Here is a 21,465-nt window from a genome sequence, read left to right as displayed (position 1 = left end):
TATAGATATCTGAGCAAAATCAGAAAGGTTAAGAAACAAAATGCGTTATACTTAGCAAGGGGCACAGAAGGCAGGAGGAGAGGTTCTATAAATACTTTAGGAGCAAGAAAAAGACAAAGGAAAGCATAGGTCTACTACTTAGTGAAGAAAGAGAGCTGCTAATTGACTACACCAAGAAGGCTGTGGTGTTGAATGCCTATTTTGCTTCAGTCTTCTCTAAAAAAGTTAATTGTGACCAGAATCTTAACGTAGTTTATATTAACAAAAAGGGGAAGGAACACAAGCCAGAATAGGGGAAAGAACAGGGTAGTTAATATTTAGATAAGTTAGATATATTCAAGTTGTCATGAATATGTAATGTACCTCAGGGTACTTCAGGAACTACCTGAAGCAATCTCAGCACTGTTAGCAATTATCTTTGAGAACTCATGGAGGATGTGTGAGGTCCCAGAGGACTGGAGAAGGGAAAATGTAGTACCTACCTTTAAAAAGGGGAACAAAGAGGACCTGGGAAATTATAGACCAGTCAGCCTAACTTTGATACCTGGAAAATTACTGGAACAAATGATTAAATAATCAGTTTTTATAAGCACCTAGAGGAGAATAGGTTGATAACTAGCTCCAAATTTAGAAGCAAAGGAAGATTCCCAGTGTTATATTATCACAGAAATAAAGAGGCTGCCATTTGCAGATGCAGTCAGCCTTTTTCAAGTTTCAGTGCCACATGTCTGGAGGATGAAAATATGCTGAATGCAATCAGTATAGCCAACCCTGCTCATCACTACATGTATGTCATGGACACTCAGCCTAAGCTTAATGCAATGGCAAACAGAGCAGCAGGTAAAGGGTATGAAAATGAAGGCAACTATGCTAACATTAGATTCCAGTTTGTTGGCATTGAAAACATTAATGTAATGAGATTCAGCCTGCAGAAACTTTTAGAAGTCAGCTGTACAAAAGCTTTGTCAACAGTTTCTTGTCTGGTTTGGAGAACTCTGGCTGGCTGTCATATCAAAGCTGTGTTGGATGCTGTTACGTTCTTAGCCAAAGCAATAGCAGTTGAAAATGCAACTGTGCTAGTTCATTGCTCTGATGGCTGGGACAGGACTTCCCAAGTTTGTTCCCTTGGTTCTCTCTCGTTGGATTTATAGTATAGAACAATATAGGGCTTCATGGTTTTAATAGAGAAGGACTGGCTCTCTTTTGGACACAAATTTTCTGACAGATGTGATCAATTGATGGTGACCCAAAGGAAATCTCTCCAGTGTTCACTCAGTTTTTAGAAGGTGTGTGGCATCTCACAGAGCAGTTTTCACAAGACTTTGAATACAATGAAGCTTTTCTCCTTTAGATCCATGAACACATCCATTCATGCCAGTTTGGAAACTTCTTTGGAAACTGCCAAAAAGAGCAAGAAGAACCAAAATTGAAAGAGAAAACATATTCCTTATGGATGAACAAAAGAAGTATCTAAATCCTCTATACAATCCAGATTTTTCCCAGAAACTTGCCCTCTGGGAGCCTAACAGTGTCCTTCAATTTTAAGTTTTGGAGAAATATGTACCATCAGTTTGACTGAACTATGCACCTTAGGCAATCTGTATTTAATTTCACCATGACCATGAGTGAACAAAATAAACAACTCGAGAAAGACTTTAGCTTCCAGTCCTTTAAAATGAAACAGAATCAGGCAATCAGAAGAATTCCTCACTAAGGAACCATTGCAGTCTGTCCATCCAGCTTCCCCAGCACTCAGATATTCTCCATGCTTTAGAAGGAGCAGCCTGTTGGTATCTATGAATGACTCCATTCGAACTATAGAGGGCAGCAATACAGCAGACAATTGCTACAGTGAATAGAAAGTAGTAGCCAATATGGATATGTCAAGAACAAATCATGCCAGACCAACCTAATTTCCTTCTTTGATAGGGTTACTGGCCTAGTGGATAGCAGTAGATGTGATATCTTGATTTTTAGTAATGCTTTTGACATTGTCCCACATGACATTCTCATAAGCAAACTGAATTACTATAGAGTGCATAACTGGTTGAAAAGTCATACTCAAAGAGCAGTTATCAATAGTTTGCTGTCAGACTGTGAGGATGTATCTACTGCGGGTCCTGCAGGGCTCTGTCTTGGTCTGGTACTATTCAGTATTTTTGTTCATGACTTGGATAATGGAGTGGACAGTATGCTTATATTATTTATGGAAGACACCAAGCAAGTTGCAAGCACATTGGTGGACAGGAGATTAGAATTCAAAAGGACCTTGACAAATTGGAGAATTGGTCTGAAATTAAAAAGACAAAATTAAATAAAGATAAATGCAAAATACTACACTTTGGAAGGAAAAATCAAATGCAAAATGGGGAATAACTGGCTATGTTACCCGGGGTTCTTTCAACCCAAACCTCCTGGTAACTTTTACTCTGTGCGAGGTGGTGTCAGGAAATAGATCAGGGGTGACACGGCCATCCTACTGATAGATGGCTGGCACAAACAGGACAACACAAGAGTGCTTTCACTTAAAGCTAAACTTTACTTAGTCTCAAGCACTTACATCCACAACAGGTTAGTAAAACACCCCAACCCTTGATAATTACCAAAGCTGAGTGTGGCTCTTGAGTAACACAGCAGCAGGCTTCCGGTGGCCAAATCTTCCGTCTGCCGTTGGGGACTGCAAGATGTATCCAGAGGGAGAGTCCAAAAAGAGTCCAACTACCTCAAACTTTCCCCCTTATTTACACATTAAGGGACATGTCATTCTATTACTAAAGAAAACTGGTTAAGTAGGCAGTTTCAATAGTCAAGCAAGAGGTTCCTTCTGATTATCGATTAACCAGGTGTGGGTTTTTCCAGAGTTTGCAGCGTTGAGGCCCCAACAGACATTTCTGGGGCACATCCTGCTCTTCGAAAATGCATGTATCAGCCACTTCAACACAATTTTTATCAGGAAGGATGCGGGGTCAAGCTGCCCTTTCTGTTGCACCCAGAGACTCCCCTCCCCTCCTGCCTTGGTCAAACCTAAGCCTGCTGACTTGGCTAATTTACAGCTTGCTGACTTTGTTGCTTTTAGCAATAGGCCAGAGTGGTTTCAGGATCTTTACTGGTTTGCCAAAGTCTCCCCGTACAGCTAGGCAGTAGTATTGCAGAAAAAGAATTGGGAGGTTATAGTGGATCACAAATAGTATATGATCCGGTAGTGTGATGCAGTTACAAAAAAGGCAAATATAATTCTGGGATGTATTAACAGGAATATCGTATGTAAGGCACAGGAGGTAATTTGTTCTGATCTTCTTTGCATTAGTGAGGCCTCAGCTGGAGTATTGTCCAGTTTTGGGTGTCACATTTTAAGAAAGATGTGGACAAATTGGAGAGAGCCCAGAGGAGAACAATAAAAATGATAAAATGTTTAGAAAATCTGACCATGTTTCGTTTTGACAAAGAAAAACGGAGGGGGCACCTGATAAGTGTTCAGATATGTGAGGGAATGTTATAATGAGGATGGTGATCAGTTGTTCTCCATGTCCACTTAAAGTAGGACAAGTAGTAATGGGTTTAATCTGCAGCAAGGGAGATTTAGGTTAGCCATTAGGAAAAAGTTTATAACTAGAAGGGTAGTTAAGTACTGGACTAGATTAGCAAGGGAGGTTGTGGAATCTCTGTCATTGGAGGCTTTTAATAACAGGTTGGTTATCTGTCAGGGATGGTCTAGAGACTTGGTTTTGCCTCAGTATGGAGGAATGGACTTATATGATCTCTTGAGGTTCTTTCCAGCTCTACATTTCTATGATTCTATAAAGTGTATTACAGTTAAAAAAACAAAAAACAACCCCCCCCCCCAAACTGTTAGCCAAACATAGCAAATACCTGCTCAGCAACAGTTTTTACATAGCTTTAGACCTGTGTTACTGAAAGAGGCGGAAATGACCTGGGTATTGGACGTAATCCTTTAGGCTCTCTTAAAGTGCCACATGACCTCTAATTTTCATGTCGGTAGCTGCCAGAGAGGGAATTTGAGGGAGTATGGGTTAATTTATCCAAAGAGTTTCTTCCTTTCAGTTGCTAAGGTGTAACATTCCCATGTTGTTAATATGGGCCCACAGTTTGGATTTTGAGCCCAGGCAAATCACATTATGATCTTCAAGAGCAATTTAAAGAACACTGTATACTGATTGTATTGCCACTGGATTGTGTTTAAGTAGAAACCCTCAGCTTCCTGTCAGTTTCTTTAAACTTGCCAAGTTAAGGAAAAAATTAGGGTAGATTTTTAAACATAATATAATCCTTTTAAGGATCAGTACGTTTGATCTTTATATTGACTCTTTTATGTATAGTATGAACATGTTTTTTGTTGCAATAAACTGTTTGTTTCCATCCTCCAACAGTGATCTAGAACAGCTGAGGAAAATCAGACGACGAAGTCCCCATGATGACACTGAGGCTTTCACTGTATTTTTGAGATCAGATGTAGAGGCAAAGTAAGCTAATTTTTTTAAAAGGAAATTATTTGGTAATTTGAGTAATTTAACTTTGGTTATATGAGAGAATGGTATAAGATATAATTTTAAAAGGTTAGCTTTATAATGAAAAGGGCAGTAATATTTTTCCTTCTCTAAATGCATTTAAATGTTTCCGTTGTCGTCGTAACTCGGGACAGGATGCAAAATTGAAGGGTCACATTGTAGAGATCCAAATTGAAATCTAACTCTCCCCCTACACTGTCTTATCATGTGAGATTAATCTGGATGGATGTCTTCCAGAAGAAATATTGATAAGCCATTATGCTACTCTGGTATTAATGAAGGCTTGGGTTATGTAGTCAAAAACTTGAAATTCAAAGCATTTTGTTTTATAACATATAGTGTGTGGAAATCAAAAGGATTTCCAAATTATTTGTACTTTCGTGCAGATCTCTAGAAGTTTGGGGAAGCCCGGAGGCTCTTGCTAAAGAGAGAAAACGACGTAAAGAAGCAGAGATAGAATACAGAGAAAGTAAGTGTTGGATTTTCAAATGTCTACAAAATGCTTTATCAATCACTGTTAACTTCAACTTCATACTTCCCTGTGGGAGAATAACACATCAGTCACTTCACCCTTGTATGAGTGTCTAACATACATATGTTTTTGTGGTATAGTGTGACCATGAGAAATGTGTGTATTGTTAATGTACACAGAGGAGGTGTATGTGATGTGTTTAAATGAGTTAATCTTAACTGAACATATCCTTGCTTTTGTGGATTAATTTGTAGCTATTGTTAAACAACCTGAATGGTTTTGAGGAAAGTTTTTTTTTTTTTTTTTTTTTCTTTGTGAGAATTTACAAAAATACCAAAACCAATTCAAGCCTTGCCTTTTATTTGTTTTATGCTATTTGAACTACTGATTCATGGTACCTTATCTTTTGTAACTTTAGTCTAATGCTTTTAAAAGTATGTATTCTGATGATCCACTCTTTCCTTTAAAACAGAATTGTAGATTTATTCATAATGTTACAACAAAACTCAATCAATTCAATATTTACAATAGATTCCATTTTTCTCTTGTTGGAAGCACTGGCCTATTAAAATAGCAGAAGCAATATTCGTTGAGGTGGTTGTTTCAAGTACGCAATTTTAAAATTAGAGGTCTGTTGTAGTTCATAGAAATAAGTTTACCATTGAAAAAGCTGGCCTGATCCTGCAAACACATAGCACCTTTGTAACTTAATACATGTGTAGTCCCAATGAAAGGGAGGGGTACATGTCTGCAACTGTTTGTAAAGATCGTAAGAATTGAAACTGTTTTTAAGGATTTTAGCCAAATATTGCAAAGTTGGAGCCTGAAAGCTTAACAACTCACAAAACTTTCCAGATCTTAATGTGAAAGCGAGACTGTAAAAACTGAATAAAATCTCAGTGGTACCATGCTGTGATACGAGTGTACATTTACTGTATTAGAGCACTGTCCTTTTGAAGTAGGAATTGCCTATCAGGCTGACCAGTATTGTCTCATTATTTCCTTGTATTCCCATCTGCACCAGTCTCTTCTCTCGTCTTATACGTGGATTGTAAACTCTTTGGGATAGGGACCCTCTTTTTGCTCCTTTTGTGTGCTTAGTGAAATGGGGTTCTGATCCATGGCTAGGGCTCCTAGGTGCCATGGTAATACAAATAATATTTGTGACAGAGCAGCAGTGTAGGAAAAAGGGTTCTGAAGTTGAGGGTGCTGAAGAAATAATCTGGGGTGAGATCCTCACATATGGTCTGGTCCCTTTACTTCAGGTAAAAGGGACAGAGCTGGATAGAGGGTCTCTAGAAGCCCAGATCTGGCTAGGGGACAAATCCTTCAGCACAGCAACTGTGGAAGACAGCTGTAAGGCTACCTTCCAAGGACCCTCTTGCAAGCTCTGGCATGTGAGATGTGTCAGTAGTCAGGAGAGCTATGTCGGGCAGAGTCATAGCACAAAGAGCTATGGAGATTGTGGGGCAGCACTGGGGCAGACTGTTATTTATACAGATCCTCCCCAAGGCTCTCTGTGTTATGTCAGGGGCTGTGGAATATCCCAGAACTGGGAGGCTGCAAAGCTGGTTTAGAGCCACCATAGTTCCCTTCTCCCTGGCCTGTAGATTGTGTGGCACCTCTTAGAGATGACATACAGACTCTCACCACTAAACTTAAATTATTTTTCAAGATGTGATGAATCAACTAAGACACCTATCAGCTTTTTGGTAAAGATAATTTTCAGTTTCAATTCCAATGCTAAGTATTTACCATGTTATGCCGGGGTACTGTTAAGAAACAGATCCTTTAAGAAATCTAAATTTGACCAGATCTGCCTGTTTAATATAAATGCATTTATATGCAGTAGCAAACTTACCTGAGTTGTGTAAAGAAAAAAAATCTTGAAATCCTGAAGTTATTTTCAACTTCTAAGTTCTGCGTGTAACTAGAGTTGTCTTATTGCAGATCTATTTAGAAACCAAAAGCTATTAAAGGAGTACAAAGATTTTCTTGGGGATACTAAGGTAAGAGATCATTTAAATTCCTTTGGTAAAATCACCATTAAGGTGTATGTGTGGTTGCTTAGAGCATATTTCTGAGAAAAAGAATGTGAGAAAAAAAGTATAGGTGGCCTTACAAGATTTTGGTGAAATGGCCTGTAATGTATCTGTTTTATATCATTCTGATTGTAATAGAATCTTAAACTTTTAAAATACTACTTAAATGGATTCTGATATAATCATAGTATAGCCCATTTGTAAGAGCTGGTTTGTGGATCTCCTCCTCTGCCAGATATCTAATCACAGTCCCATTGTGATTCCACCCCAGACCTGTGACAATTTGCTGAATGTGTACAATGCACAAAGTTAATTATATAAAATCATATTCGTTGATTTTTTCCATTTCATTTTCCCTCCATCTGTTTGAACAAATCTCCTCAGCCTGTTTTGGCTTTCTTGCTTCCCTCTCCCTAAGCAACCTAGTTCAGAGAGCTTCTAACTCCAGTCCTGCTGAGTGATACCTGACACTTCTTTCTGATGGACTCTGGTTCCTCTCCTCACTCTATTTATAGTTGCAGTGGCCCCTCATGGAGGCTGCTATGCTTGCTTAACCTCCTTTACAGCTGTTCCTACACTGTCTATTGAGCTGAAAAGGGAGTTGTCAGTATCATGTGAATAACCAAGAGCTCCACAGACCACAGTTTGAGAGCTTCTGCACTAAAACTAGGTATCTTAGTTATGCATGAGACCAAACTGTAAATCTAGTGAGCTGTCCATGATAAATTACTGGATTATGCAGAGCTATACCTCAGCTGTTACAGGGATTCTAGTACTACATGATATTTTAGGTGTATGTGGTGTACACTAGACTACTGTTAGTCCCTTCATAAAACCTGGATTTAGTTATATTACTACTTCATTGTTTCAGTTTAGCAATTTATTTTAGTATTCTCTCATTTCTGTACATAGCCACGCTCCAGCACAGGCACTATGTTGCTCAAAGGACCAGGAAAGGTGGTGATGGTTGCTATTTGCATGTAAGTTTGAAAAAATAAATGTTTTGTAAATGCAAGAGTAAAAAATTGTATATCCTAGAAATGGAAATAGTCTGTATATTTGAGTTACAGGTCCTAGTGTTCTCTGCAATTCTGCAGCTATAAAATTTGCTGAAGAGCCCCCATTGCTGCAGCAATGTGACCCAGAAAACAACCTTTATTTAACAGAAATCCTGGGCAGATTTTTTTTTAAATGGGTGCCTAAAATTAGGCTCCACGTCCATTTTTAGGCATTTCGTTAAATAAATGGCATGACTTTCCAAAGTGCTGAGACTTCAGCAGCTCTCATTGAAGCCACTGATAATGTAATAATAAAGCAAACCTGAAAAGCAGCTAAAACATTAGTTTCACTCCTCTTTCTCCGTAAAATAATAAAACAAACTACAGCAGTTAGGTTTCATTAAGATTTAATTATCTTTAGGAGATGCTACAGTACAGCTTTAATATTCTGTGGAGTATTATAAATGTAAAAAAAAAAACTCTTATCAAAGTAAGTGCAGTATTTGTTTTTAAAAACATTACTTTCCAATGTACATAATCTGTAATGGATCATCCTGTTGATAGTAAGAATTTAGCAAAATTCTTCTCTCTCCAGAGAGAGAGAGAGAGAGAGAGTTTAGTCTGTAGACTCAAATCTTAGTTGAAATTAATAGATTTATTTGTATGTCTTGACAAACAGAGGTTAGGCTCCTTTGAGGAGTACATTCATCTATATTTAGAGATTAGAGAGACTTCTTCCATCTTTGATCAAAGAAAGGCTAGACTTTCGAACCTGGTCAGCTAGACAATTAATGATTAAAACAGCAACCAAAATTCTTGAAGGTGAATGGCATAGGCAAACACTTTTTATAGCTCATGCTCGTTCCTGCTCTTGTATGATGTATAAAGAGAGCTTCATGTATTTTGAAACAAGTTTATTTTTGTTTTGTTTGTGAACTTGAAAAATGTCAAAGGGTTAACTTTTCTGCTTTTGCTGGAGAGTTTCCTTAAGGTCCCCATCAGTAGAAGGGGAGGAGTGTTAAATTTTTCACAAAGATGATTTCTTCTTCAAGTATTTGTCAGGAGTTTGAGTTAAGTGAAACAAACAGAAATCCTACCTTTAAATAAACCTGACTGAAAACTATCACTAGTTTTCTACAGAGTTTACCCACAAGACAAGGAAGTGAAGACTGAATATTTCTAATCAAAAAAAAAAAAAAAAGAAAAGACAACCACGCTGAAGAATAAAACTTTTTAGATGAGCACAGTGGATCTTTTAAACTGATTCACTTCATTTTTCTAAAAAGTGTGACTCTTTCCTCAGATCCAGTGGAAGGTAATACATGAGCAAAATAGCAGGAACTATTAAGAAAACAGTAATTTATAACCCCAAGAGAAAAAGCTGCAATTTGATGGGAAGTATCCCTGAATTTGTTTACAGCTCCTTCTGCTTTTTGTTCAGGGAGAAAAAAGGATCAGGAAAGTAACTTCACTGAAAATAGCTCTTCTCTATCATTCAAGAGATTCTATTATTAATTAATCTGAGCCTCGAGTTTGCTCTGTTAAATAAATGTACAATAACCACTACTGTGTGTGTACGGGGGGAAAGAGTGGCCTGTATTATGCACCCTTCCTTTTTCTTTCCTGCATCAGGAAATCATGTACAAATCTTGCCCTTCCTCCTTGGAATTGGGCACAGCCACGATCATGGCACTCATGACCTCAAGGGAACCCCTCTGCAGATTAGGGGTCTGCAGTGGGGTGGAAGGGATGGATACCTGCCAGGCGGGGGCAGTTGTTAGGATGACATGCATCCTCCCTTCTGCAGCCCTGCAGAGAATCCCTGAGAGGATAATTGAGTAACAGGCTCTTATCTCTTATGTGGCGCTCTTTCCGGGCGTTACGAGAGCTGCAGTGGCTAGTGGGAGAGCCTGGTAGTTTGTCAGGGACTTGGGTGGTGGGGTGCCAGGAACCAGAATCAATGCAGAGGCACAGGGCTTCCATGTAATGGGCCCTGTCCTCCTACATGTCCTCAGCATGGATCTCTGAGATTCAGCAATACAGTAACTCCCCACTTAACTTCCTCTTGCTTAACGTTGTTTTGATCTTACGTCCCTGCTCAATTACTGAACATGCTCCATTTAAAGTTGTGCAATGCTTCGCTATAACGTTGTTTGGCTGCCTGCTTTGTCCACAGCTGGCAGCCCCCCTATCAGCTCCCCTACGCTCCCCCTGCCCCACAGTGCCCCCTGCCCTCCAGTAGACCCCGCAGATCAGCGCTCTCCTGCGGCAATCAGCTGTCTTGCGGCATTCAGGAGGGAGGAGCGAGGACGCGGCGCGCAGGCTCCCCTCCTCTCCCCTGCATCTTGAATGCCGCAAAGCAGGTGATTGCCACGGGAGGGAGCGGGGAGGCTGCACGCCGCGTCCTCACTTCTTCCTCGTGCCCCCTGAACATCGCAAGCTAGCTGATTGCCTTGGGCAGGAGGGCGGATGCAGCGTGCAGCTTCCCCTGCCTCCTGCCCGTGGTAATTAGCTGGCTTGCAGCGTTCAGGAGGCAGGGGAGGGAGGGGGAGCCTGCGTGCCATGTCCTCGCTCCTTCCCCCTCCCTCCTGAATGCCACAAGCCAGCTGATTGCTGCGGGCAGGAGGCAGAGGAGGGAGGGGGGAGGAGCGAGGACTCGGCATGTGGAGTAAAGCGGGGGGGAGAAGAGGCAGGTTAAGTGTGGAGGCTTGGGGGAAGGGGTGGAGTAGGCGGGCCGAGGGTTGAGGCCCCCCCACGCCCCGTGCTTGCAGAGTAGGGGAAACTGCTGCTGTGCAACATGCTTCTCCTAGCCTACAGCACCTTCAGCCTCCTTGCGTGCCTCATTGTCTCCAGTGCCAGTGGGCTGTGCCTGCGTGGGGTAAGGCGGGGGCACCTCCCAACTATAGTACTGTACTGTCTAGCAAAAAAAAATTTCCCTGGAACCTAACCCTGTTATACCAATAAAATAAAAACCAGCAGGATCTTATTAAAGGGGAAAAGGCAAAATACCACATTTATTGTGTATACAGAAAGAATCATAGTAAGCAGTTAGTTATAGCTATAACATTCCATTCAATCTCATATTTATTCACACATTCATTCATACAAACGCACACACACACAGGTTCTGCAAGGTTGTTATCATAGTTACCAGCCTTAGAGTTGCTCATGCCAAGCCACTGGCCAGGTGGCCTGGACATGAGGAGGGAGCAGGGCCTTGTCAGATGCTCATCTGATGCTCCTGGAAGTTGGTTTGCAGAATCAGACCCCAAAGTTCTCACTTTCTAGAGTCCATTTTTATAGGATTTTCTTCCTATGCCAGTCTATGGGAATTGCTTCATCATGCTGTTGCCGAATCAATCAGCAGATGGCACATTCCTGACAGCTCCGTGCTGCCAGATGTTATCTTGTTCTTTGGTTCTCCCATTCTTGAGGCTTCTGGGTGGATTCCAGTCTGCCCACCAGGGGTCCTCTGGTTATTTCCACTTGATGCCTTCTTCAGCCGATGGACACTGGATTCTTAGGCTGGCACCTCCCTGATCATTCAGTTATTATCCACACCAAGCATCCATCCACATACATCCTCTATCTCTATTTTAATCACAATTGTTAATACAACAAAAGGGCGGGGAGTCTCTGGGTGCTGTTTCTGTTGTTACAGAGTATTGCTTTGAGTCTCTCTCTGTGTGAATTGCTTTGAGAACAGACTCTGTCTTAGAATGTACTAACGCAATTAGCAGCTTGCAAGTTTCACGCATAGAGAGAGAGAAACAGTACCAAAAACCAAGAGATCTCTTAATTAGTAATACCCTGGAATTTAAACTATGGGGACTCAAACTCATTTCTGATTTTAATACAGAACTTCTTTAATATGGTCCAACAACCCCCCGCCACCATTTACATTCATTCTTATGGGGAAATTGGATTCACTTAACATCGTTTCACTTAAAATCGCATTTTTTCAGGAACATAACTACAACGTTAAGTGAGGAGTTACTGTATTTGGGGGCAAGCCCTGTCTTACTTGACAAGAGCAAACTCTGCCCCTCACCCCCAAACGGACTGATGTGTTGCATTCCCTACAGAGATTGCTCTGCCCCAATGTAATATTTTACTTTGTGGGAGAACCAGCTGAGAGAACGCAGTGCAACTACATTCCTAGACCTCTAACAGCAGATTATATCTGTGCAAAATCACAGCAAACAAAAGCTGTATTTCAAGCTCTGTTTGAGAAACATGGGGAGAAAAATCAATATTTGCCTAATAGAAAAGAACAATATTAGGGAAATACATTTTTCATTATCTGGCTTTGTAGAGGGTATTATACTGTCAGGCTAATACTGTTACGGTTGAGATGGCACTTTCTAAAATAATGTTTACAGTGGTTTATACTAAACTTTTCCAAAATCTTACCAATTGGGATGAAATTTATCATGTGTGTTCTCATTCTAGAAGTTTATATTGGAAAGATTGAAGGAATTGTGTTGTACCATTTTCATATTATCACTGCACTGAAAAACACAATTTTTCATTTAAAAATGTTCAGATGCATTATTTAAAATTGCAGTTTGTGTTTAAGATTGTTTGCCATGTACTTGGTATAGTACTTTATGGAGTTTTAAAAGACTGAGAAACAAATCATGAACAAATGAAAGCCAGTGGTGTTGTACCTTGTTTTTCTTATAGTTTGTGTGGCTTTCTAGCTAAGTGCACATGGATCTGGATAGCCATACAAACACCAGACAGTTCTTGATGTTGGTGACGTTTTGGGGTTCAACCCAGACCAGTAAAGGGTTGTCACTGCCTATACTTCAGCTCTGGGTGCCCTAAATGCTATCCTGCTGTGGCTCTCAGTCTAGACACCAACAGCCAACACACAAGCATGCAGGTTACACCCTGGCTTCCACCACCCAATTACTGTTTGCAGAGTGACCCCAACACACCCACAGTCTGAATTTCCCCCAAACAGTCTCCCTGCAGTGTCCAGCCCTCTCCTGGAACACACTCAGAAGCTGAGTTTGCCGCTCCTTTAAAGAGACAGAAACAGTAGTTTAACCGTGCCTTAGTGAGTCACAGCTGAAGATGCCAAATTCAGGCCGAACTGCTGAGAAATAGGGCAAACACAACCCAAAACTGGTGGTGTAGTTTGACTTCTATTTTGGGCGGGGGGAGCAGGGGCCAGTGGGGCTCGAGCCACCTCCACACAGTGGAGTCCAGGGAGGGAGTGCCACCTTCACCCCCTGACTCACCTCAGCAGGCCACCCAATTTGTCTGGGTTGGGGTGGGGGTGGGGGAGTGCAACCAAAAATTATAACTCACGGGAGGGGGGCTTAGCTCAAAAAGTTTGAAAACAGCTTAGGGGGTAGGGACGGGGTAGCTGGGACTGTGTGCACATGGGGTAGCTCAGGGTGCAGGGAGGGGATGGTTAGGGGCTGTGTGCAGATGGGGTAGCTGAAGGTGCAGGAACGGGGTAACTTGGGCTTTGTGTACATGGGGTGGCTATAGGAGCAGGGAAGGGGGTGGCTAGGGGTTGTATGCAGGCAGGGTGTAGTTCATGTTGCAGGGAGAAGGGTAGCTGGGGCTGTGTGCAGGCAGGAGGGTAGCTCAGTGTGCAGGGAGGGGGTAGCTGGGGCTATGTGCTAGGAGGGCTCCACTGCGGCCCCTGTTTCTAGAGGGGTCTACCAGCCATGGAGCTGGGTCTCCCCACCCCAAGGGGCTCTTACCAGCTGCCTCTGAGGGAGCAAAGGGGCTGGGAGCTGAGGAGCAACTTCAATCTGGGGCACCAGCAGGAGATGAGGGAATGCCTCATCTGCCTGTTCCGTGGCACCAGCCAGAGCAGCAGCTGCCCTGCACTGTCCAGCTCCCACTTCCCGCCTCCGACCTAGGAGAGGAGATGGAGAGGAGGTGTGGAGCTGCCCCCAGCACTGCCTTGTTCTTGTGCTGCAGTTTTGGTGGGGGGCAATGCCCTCCATGTCCCCAACGCTGCCCATGGGCTCAGCTTGGGGTTCTGGGCTTCAGGCCCGTGCCTCCTGGCTTCAGCCCCATGGAGGGCGCTGGGGATCAGGGCTTCAACCCCATGCCTTCCGGCTTCAGCCCCGTGGGGGTGCCAGGGATCAGGGCTTCAGCTGCAGGGCTTCACAGCCCCCTTGAAAGGGCTCATGGACCCCCAGGGGGCCACGGACCCCCGGTTGAAAACTGCTGGGTTAGATAAAATGTAAAACAAATTTATTCTATCAAAAGAGATGTTTTAAGTGAGTTCAAGTATAAGAGATAAAGATAAAGGGTTACAAACAAAAAAAGTTAAAACACTCTTTTTACTGCCTAAGACATAACTTAACAAGCTACAGTCTTTGTTTAAGGAAGTTTCCTCACCAGTCTTCCTTTTCCAGCAATGGCTGACTAGCTCTTAGACAGGATCCTCACAGAACCCAAGATGCTTGTCTCCTCAGGTGAAGGATAACTTAAGGGTTCTCTGCCCATGTCTTTATAGTCCAGTAAACCTTTAAAAGTCTCTCTCTCAAAGTTCATTGTCCCTGTTTCAAAAGATAGGAAGGCTTCCTGAGGATGCAGTCTTCATCCCCTCTTCTCCCCTTGAGATTGTTAAATGATTACAGCCATGCAAATCTGCGGATATCCGTGGACCATGTTTGCGGATTGGATGCGGATACAAATTTTGTATCTACACAGGGCTCTATAAATGATCACATTTTCCCCTCTTGCCCTCCTGATGGCTTTGTTTGCCTGGCATGCAAATGTTCCTTTCTTTGTCTTTCGTCACATCTTTCTCAATTTACATGGGAGACACATTCAGGCAGCCGGAACCACATTCCTTTGGCTGGAAAAAACCCGTTGATCAAATCCCTCTGACATGCATGGTTTAAATGCATTTCAGTCATACACATCCATGTAATCCTTTTGTGGGTTGATCATTAATATTCTTGTGTGATGTATGTATGATAAATGAGTTTAGTTTTCCAGTGACACATTACATAACATCTAGGGATGTAAATACCATTTAAAAAGTTAACCGTTTATTTAAAAATATTTAATTTAAACGGTTTACCGTTTAAGCGGCTGGGGCTGCTCCTGCTGGCCGGTGCAGCTGTTAATGGTTAAGATGGGTTAACCAGTAAGACTCATGCTTACTGGTTAACATTTTACATCTCTAATGGCATCTCTGAGATATAGATTATAACAGTGGTGAATTGGGGTACACTGAATTGGTCAGGTCAGCTGAAACTCACAGTTAGATACCAGGGAGCTCCTTTCCTTCTGGCATAATGATGCTTTTAGGGTTGCAATGGCTCCTTAGTCTACTTGTGCTTTGTCATGCAGATCTTTAACGAGTAGCTCTCTGAATCTCCCTGCTCTGTGTTTACTGTCTGTAACCCAGACAGCACAATAATACCTAGATCTTATGTAGCTCTTTTCACAAGTAGATCTCAAAGCATTTTACATTTGAGGAAAAGGTTTAGCTATTATGCTGGGCGCTGACATCTCAAATTTGGATGCAGATTTTTGCATAGTCCTCAAATGTATTGTGTCCTCACAGGTTTCAGAGTAACAGCCGTGTTAGTCTCTATTCGCAAAAAGAAAAGGAGTACTTGTGGCACCTTAGAGACTGACCAATTTATTTGAGCATAAGCTTTCGTGAGCTAATGATGAAGTGAGCTGTAGCTCACGAAAGCTTATGCTCAAATAAATTGGTTAGTCTCTAAGGTGCCACAAGTACTCCTTTTCTTTTTGTGTCCTCACAGACGTTCCAAACCTGGAATTTGGAGTAGTGCAGTAAAATGTCATCAATACTGGTGGGACTCCTGTGTCATCTTAGAAGGCAGGAATCCTGCAGCTTTACTACATCTTCAGATAAATAGATTAGCTCCTTTTTTCTTTAAATGCAAAAAATTACATTGCTACAAGAAGTCAGGAAAATGTGGTCATGATTCCTACAGCAATTTGTTTGCATTGCTCATTAGTGCTAAAACTGTGTTGCACTATGGATAGGAAGAACAGCCTTGTAATTAAACATAGGACTGGAAGCCAGGAGAACTTAATTCTTTTCACTTTTGCTACAGGTTTCCTCTGTGACTCTGGGTTATTTATTAATCTGTCGGTCTTCCCATCTGTAAAATGTGGAATAATACTTCCTTAATCTGTGGGCTGCTGAGACTAAATTAATGTTTGTAAAGCATATTGAAATCTTTGAATAAAAAGCACTATAGAAGAAAATTTATTTAGCGCTTAAATAACAAGATGATAGGCACCTTAGGAATTCCTTAGATAAGGCCTTAAAATTAGCATCATATTCAGTGGTATGTGCAATCCTGTCTATGTCCAAAAGGCAGATTTATGGTTTCAGAAGGAAATATAATAATCAATGTCTTGGTTTTTGTTTGTTAAAAAACCATAGCTATAGCATTCCATTAACTTTTTTGTTTATAAAGGATTAAAAAGCCCACATGGCAGTGTCGTTTTGAGAATTCCAATTTTGAACGTTTTTCATTACCAGTAATTTAAGAAGTTGTAACACTAGAAGGGACCGTTATGACCCTTTAGTCTGATTGACTGTATAACACAGAGCATAGAATTTCACCCAGTGTCTCCAACAGCTAGTGGTTGAACTAAATAATACGTTTTAGAAAGAAGCTTATATTTTAGAAATACACTTGCCAACCATTATACTACTGTTGTTATTAACTGCTGCACTCTGGTCCATAGAAGACACAAATATCAACATGGTGCTTGCCCGAGAGAGCTTGTAATCTAGAAAGCATCTTTAGAAAGACAAAGCACCCTGGGACACTCAGAGGGGAGGTGTTCATTTAATTTTTTCTTCCTAATGTAATATTTTTTCTCCCCCAACCACCCCTTTGTATCTTGGACGGAACTTATGAGACTGTGAGGTTACAGCTGGCACACTGAGATTGAAGGAGGGCTTTATACAAGAAGGCGCACAAATATAAGAGGGAGGGAGAAAGAAAGAAAGAAAGAAAAAGAGATTGCTGAGGCATGTGCCACTGTGTTAAGGATGGACTAAAACAGTGGTTTTCAAACTGCTGGGTCGCGGAACGTAAGGCACTGCGTTGCAGCAGCTCTGGTCAGCACCACCAACCGGGCCGTTAAAAAGTCCAGTCGGTGGTGCTGTCCGGCTAAGGCAGGCTAGTCCCTACCTGTTCTGACACCACGCTGCGCCCCGGAAGCAGTCAGCAGCAGGTCTGGCTCCTAGGCAGGGGGGGCCATGGGGCTCTGCGTTGCCCCCACCCCGAGCACCGGCTCCCAGCCAATGGGAGCGGGGGTTGGGGGACGGTGCCTGTGGGTGAGAGCCGTGTGGAGCTGCTTGCATGTCTCCGCTTAGGAGAAGGACCTGCTGCTGGCTGCTTCTGGGGCGCAACGCGGTCCGCGGTGCAAGGAGAGTCAGGAAGCCTACCTTAGCACCCCCATGGCACCACTGACTGGGAGCCGCCCAAGGTAAGTCCTGCCCCAGCCCTGAGCCTGCCCCCCAAACTCAGAGCCCCTCCTGCACCCCAAACCCCTCATCTCTGGTCCAACCTTGCAGCCCTCACTACCGCACCCCAACCCTCTGCCCCAGCCCTGAGCCCCTCCCAAACCCCTCTGCCCCAGCTCCGTTAGGTCATCGGCATAAACAGTTTTCTTCAACTGTGTCGCCAGGAAAAAAAGTTTGAAAACCACTGGACTAAAAGATCTGACATTTATAAATTGGGAAGTAGTTGTGCAGTGTCTTGAAGGTGAGGGCAAAAGATTGCAACTTGCAAAAGTATAGCTTATGATATGCAACTACTTTAAAAGTCGTGTTTTTCAAAAATCCTAGCTGTATATTCCTATATACTCCACTTAATTGAAAATGTTTTTAATCTAGTAAATATTGCAGAAGATGTGTACACATTCACTATATTTACTAATCACTGATAAATTGACTTTTGGTGAAATTTAGTTTCCTTATTTGCTGATGGTAACATATGGTTGTACAAAATGTCTTTGATTTCACTGTGATGATTTAAAATACTGAATGTTAATTTTCATATAATATTGCTAATTCAGCTTTCTTCTCTCTCCAATCTTAGAAATGGGTTGAATTTTTTCTTTAAACTACTCGCATGGGTTTACACGGGTTCTGCAAGCATGTTTTCAGAAGCTATACATTCTTTAGCAGACACTTGCAACCAGGTGAGTAGTGCTTCTATTGCTTCTTTATATAGAAGTTATATAAACTTCTATAGTTTATTCATAAACTTCTGTTCGGACAGTTTTTTTTTGTTTTTTTTTTTTAGATTAAACAGCCTTTGTTTCCTGATTACACCCAAGTGGAGAATGCTACAAAAATATTTATACTATTATATTAAACATGTTCTTAACTTCTGTTTAAATTGTTGCTTTAAACTTCTTGCAGCTAGAACTAATCAGATTTATGTGAATTAGTTTTGGATGACATTGTCCTGTCTGGGAGTGGATGTTTCTTGTGAAATTACTGTAATTTGAGCTAATGTGTTTTTGTTTCTAATGCTACATATGAAAAATCAGCAAGTTGGATCTAATTTTATTTAATCATATTCTTTAAAGTTAGAACTAGTCTCAAAGTTTTTAAGACTTCCTACAGATGTGTTTTTCCTTTGCATTATGCAGGCTTTGCTAGCATTGGGCATCAGTCAGTCTGCAAGGACACCAGACCCAAGTCATCCGTAAGGCCATTGTCTTTACTGAATGTATCTTGTGGAATAAATAATTACGTTTCAATAATTATATATGGGCTTAAAATCTTTTATTTCTTGTGTGCAACCCTCTTTTTATTTAAAGGATCTGCTGTAGTTTCTGAATAGGAGATGAACCATAGTTTTTTTCCTTTTTGTTCCACCATATTAATCCAGACAACTTGAATTATTTTAAGTAAAATAGTGGTACTCGTATGTATATCCAGTGTTTTCATTTTTTCTAAACTGAAATGAATAACTTCCAGTTTTACAGTAGAAGTAATAGGAAGCCACATTTTTCTTACCAAATTTCAAGAGTTCTAAATGGTCATGACTTGGCATGTTGTTTTGACATTGTAAGCTTTGAAACTTGTATTTCATTTTCATTGCTATTAGGAAGATGCCTTTTTATGGGCCCTATCACCTTTTCCAGTAGATAGCTATACAGTATGCTGTTCATAGTTCTGATTTTTTTCCTGTCTGGATGGCAGGATTTGGGCAATACAGTAGTAATGAGACTGCATTTTCCCCCTTCCCAAAAGACACTGTTTTTAGGAAGGAAACCCTTTGTTGAGATGGTAACAAGAAGTTCTTGGCATAAACACGCTAGTTTTAATTTGTATACTAATAAGGGATTTAAGGTTATGTTCTTACTACTTTGTAAATTTTAAAGTAGTCTTACAGATATACTGTGGTTCCAACCTAAATTTTAGGTATTTTCACCTCCGAGGGTCATCTAGTTACCTCCTGGATAGTAATTAAAATATTCTGCCTTGTTTGGGTTCACAAAGTCAGGCAAAATTTTCTTCAACTCAGAATCTGAAGTAGCTTCAGCTAAGACTTCTGATTTATGTTTGTTTACCAGATTCAGCCATCTCAGAATAAGATCCTTTTTTTAATCAGGATCCCCTTTTCCCTCAAATTATGCCCCTCACTTGCACCGTCATCTCTTTTGCAATGCTGCTAAGCAGGAGTGGCATTTAACACAATAATGTATTATTACGATGTCATTTTAATTTTACCAAAAATATTTAAACCTGCAAACATTGGGGATTTGCAGTCAGCTGAACTATTAAGTTTTTTACGGTATTAATTTAAAGAAAATGAAATTTGTAGACTGACTGCACATGAAGATTTCAATTAGAAGCAGCATTGCAAGGCAGTGTAAATGTTAGCCCATTCTTTAAATACCTGAATGAATTAAAAAAAAATTAAATATAATTTCATTAATATAGCCATGGTACATAATATTAAAGTAATACAACTAAATCTAAGTAGCCTGTGTGGAGAAAGGATTAGAAAAATATCGAAATTAAATAACATTTACATTGTTTTATATATATTTTAAAGAAACTGGATGTCCTTTTCCATCAGTATTTTCTTGGATTAGATTTGATTTTAGCAACTATATTTTAATTAGCTATCAGGAGCTCTAGTTTATCCTTTATCATCAAGCATCTGAATATATTTTTAAAGTGGCAGGCATCTTTTCCTAAGCCACTTTTTGTTTTCACCCAGGTATGGCTTCACAAATATGCGCTATATTGCCTCCCTAATTAGTGGGGTTGGCATTTTCATGATGGGTGCCGGACTTTCCTGGTATCATGGAATCATAGGCTTACTTCATCCTCAGCCCATGGAATCTCTTCTTTGGGTAAGTCAATTTTTTTCTATTGGATTTTAAAACTATGGGTGGTAGGGATGGTTTAATGTGATGAAACCTCAGTATCTGAAATACCTCAACACCCTGAAACAAAAAGTTTGAATCCTAGCAGGGTTAACCAAGCCATCTGAGGTAGTATGTTCAGTGGAACTCAGTGTATATGCGTGAGGTTATTTAAACCAATTTCCTCTCTGCTTTGCATTGACACTGATACTTTAGTCCATTTTTTAAGAATATGGGGTTGTCCTGGTGTCCTTAGCCAAAAATTTCCCTCTCTCTCCTTATACTGGGTAGTGCATTATAATCTGGTTGGTTGTTCAGTCTTCTGTCTGCCACCTAGAGATGCAGCATTGCAGTTGTGGGTAAAGTGATTCTTGTATGTAAAGTTCTTTTGGAGATTTTGGGATGAAAGCTTCTATATAAACGTGAAGCTATATACATTCAAATAATAAAATACTAGTCAAATTTTTTTTTATACTTACAGGCATATTGTATCTTAGCAGGATCACTGGTGTCTGAAGGAGGTATGCAGTGTCATGAAATATTTGTGTTGCTTTATTCATAAGCTGATAATGCAAGCTCAGCAGTCTGTGGTGATAGTTTATTAAGTTTTTGCTTACAGAACTGCAAAGTTTTGAGCTCTGTTGTTCACAATTGCATTGATGTTTGACATCCTGGAAAACTTTTTCATTGCTTTTAATTTACTTGTGTTCTATTTAATCTTCTGCTTCAGGCAAAGGAAGGAAACTAATATAATGTGGTGTGTGTCTGTGTGTGTATGTATATTCTAGGTCTATAGTCATCTTATAGGATGTGAAAAATACATATAAGAATGTCTGGTGCACAATCTGAAAAAGCAAGCCATTTGCCGTTATGTGACAGTAGTATTCATCAGTGGGTTGGCTTGTGTGTAGAGAAGAGTGTATGGGTAGGGCTTCTCTTTATGAATTGCCACTGCTCACAATACTGATGGCCAGAAAACTTTCCTGGTGACAATCACTTGTAATATTATATTGATTTGCTTAATAAAACGATTGTTTTGGGATATTATGTGCTGT

At 40.8% G+C, this 21,465-nt stretch overlaps 1 protein-coding gene and 1 pseudogene across 4 annotated transcripts in view; both read left to right on the top strand.

The window, feature by feature from the left end:
* Positions 1-21,465, top strand: part of SLC30A9 (solute carrier family 30 member 9) — a 57,664-nt gene that overhangs the window by 13,593 nt on the left and 22,606 nt on the right. For all 4 annotated transcript variants that reach the window (XR_012158682.1, XM_073342157.1, XM_073342159.1 and 1 more), the window contains exons 5-12: positions 4,389-4,481; positions 4,913-4,995; positions 6,949-7,007; positions 7,953-8,020; positions 18,121-18,223; positions 18,680-18,735; positions 20,263-20,398; positions 20,892-20,931. Coding sequence is in view for 3 of the 4 variants with exons in the window: in XM_073342157.1 (XP_073198258.1) it covers positions 4,389-4,481; positions 4,913-4,995; positions 6,949-7,007; positions 7,953-8,020; positions 18,121-18,223; positions 18,680-18,735; positions 20,263-20,398; positions 20,892-20,931 (638 nt within the window). In the remaining variant the exon portion in view is untranslated. The remainder of the gene's footprint in view (positions 1-4,388; positions 4,482-4,912; positions 4,996-6,948; positions 7,008-7,952; positions 8,021-18,120; positions 18,224-18,679; positions 18,736-20,262; positions 20,399-20,891; positions 20,932-21,465) is intronic.
* On the top strand, positions 923-2,550 carry LOC140910011 (phosphatidylinositol-3,5-bisphosphate 3-phosphatase MTMR6 pseudogene; annotated as a pseudogene).

The sequence above is a fragment of the Lepidochelys kempii genome, chromosome 4 (assembly GCF_965140265.1).
Source record: "Lepidochelys kempii isolate rLepKem1 chromosome 4, rLepKem1.hap2, whole genome shotgun sequence".
Taxonomy (NCBI): domain Eukaryota; kingdom Metazoa; phylum Chordata; order Testudines; family Cheloniidae; genus Lepidochelys; species Lepidochelys kempii.
The sequence above is the reverse complement of the archived record's forward strand: the minus strand, read 5'-3'. Positions and strand labels throughout refer to the sequence as shown.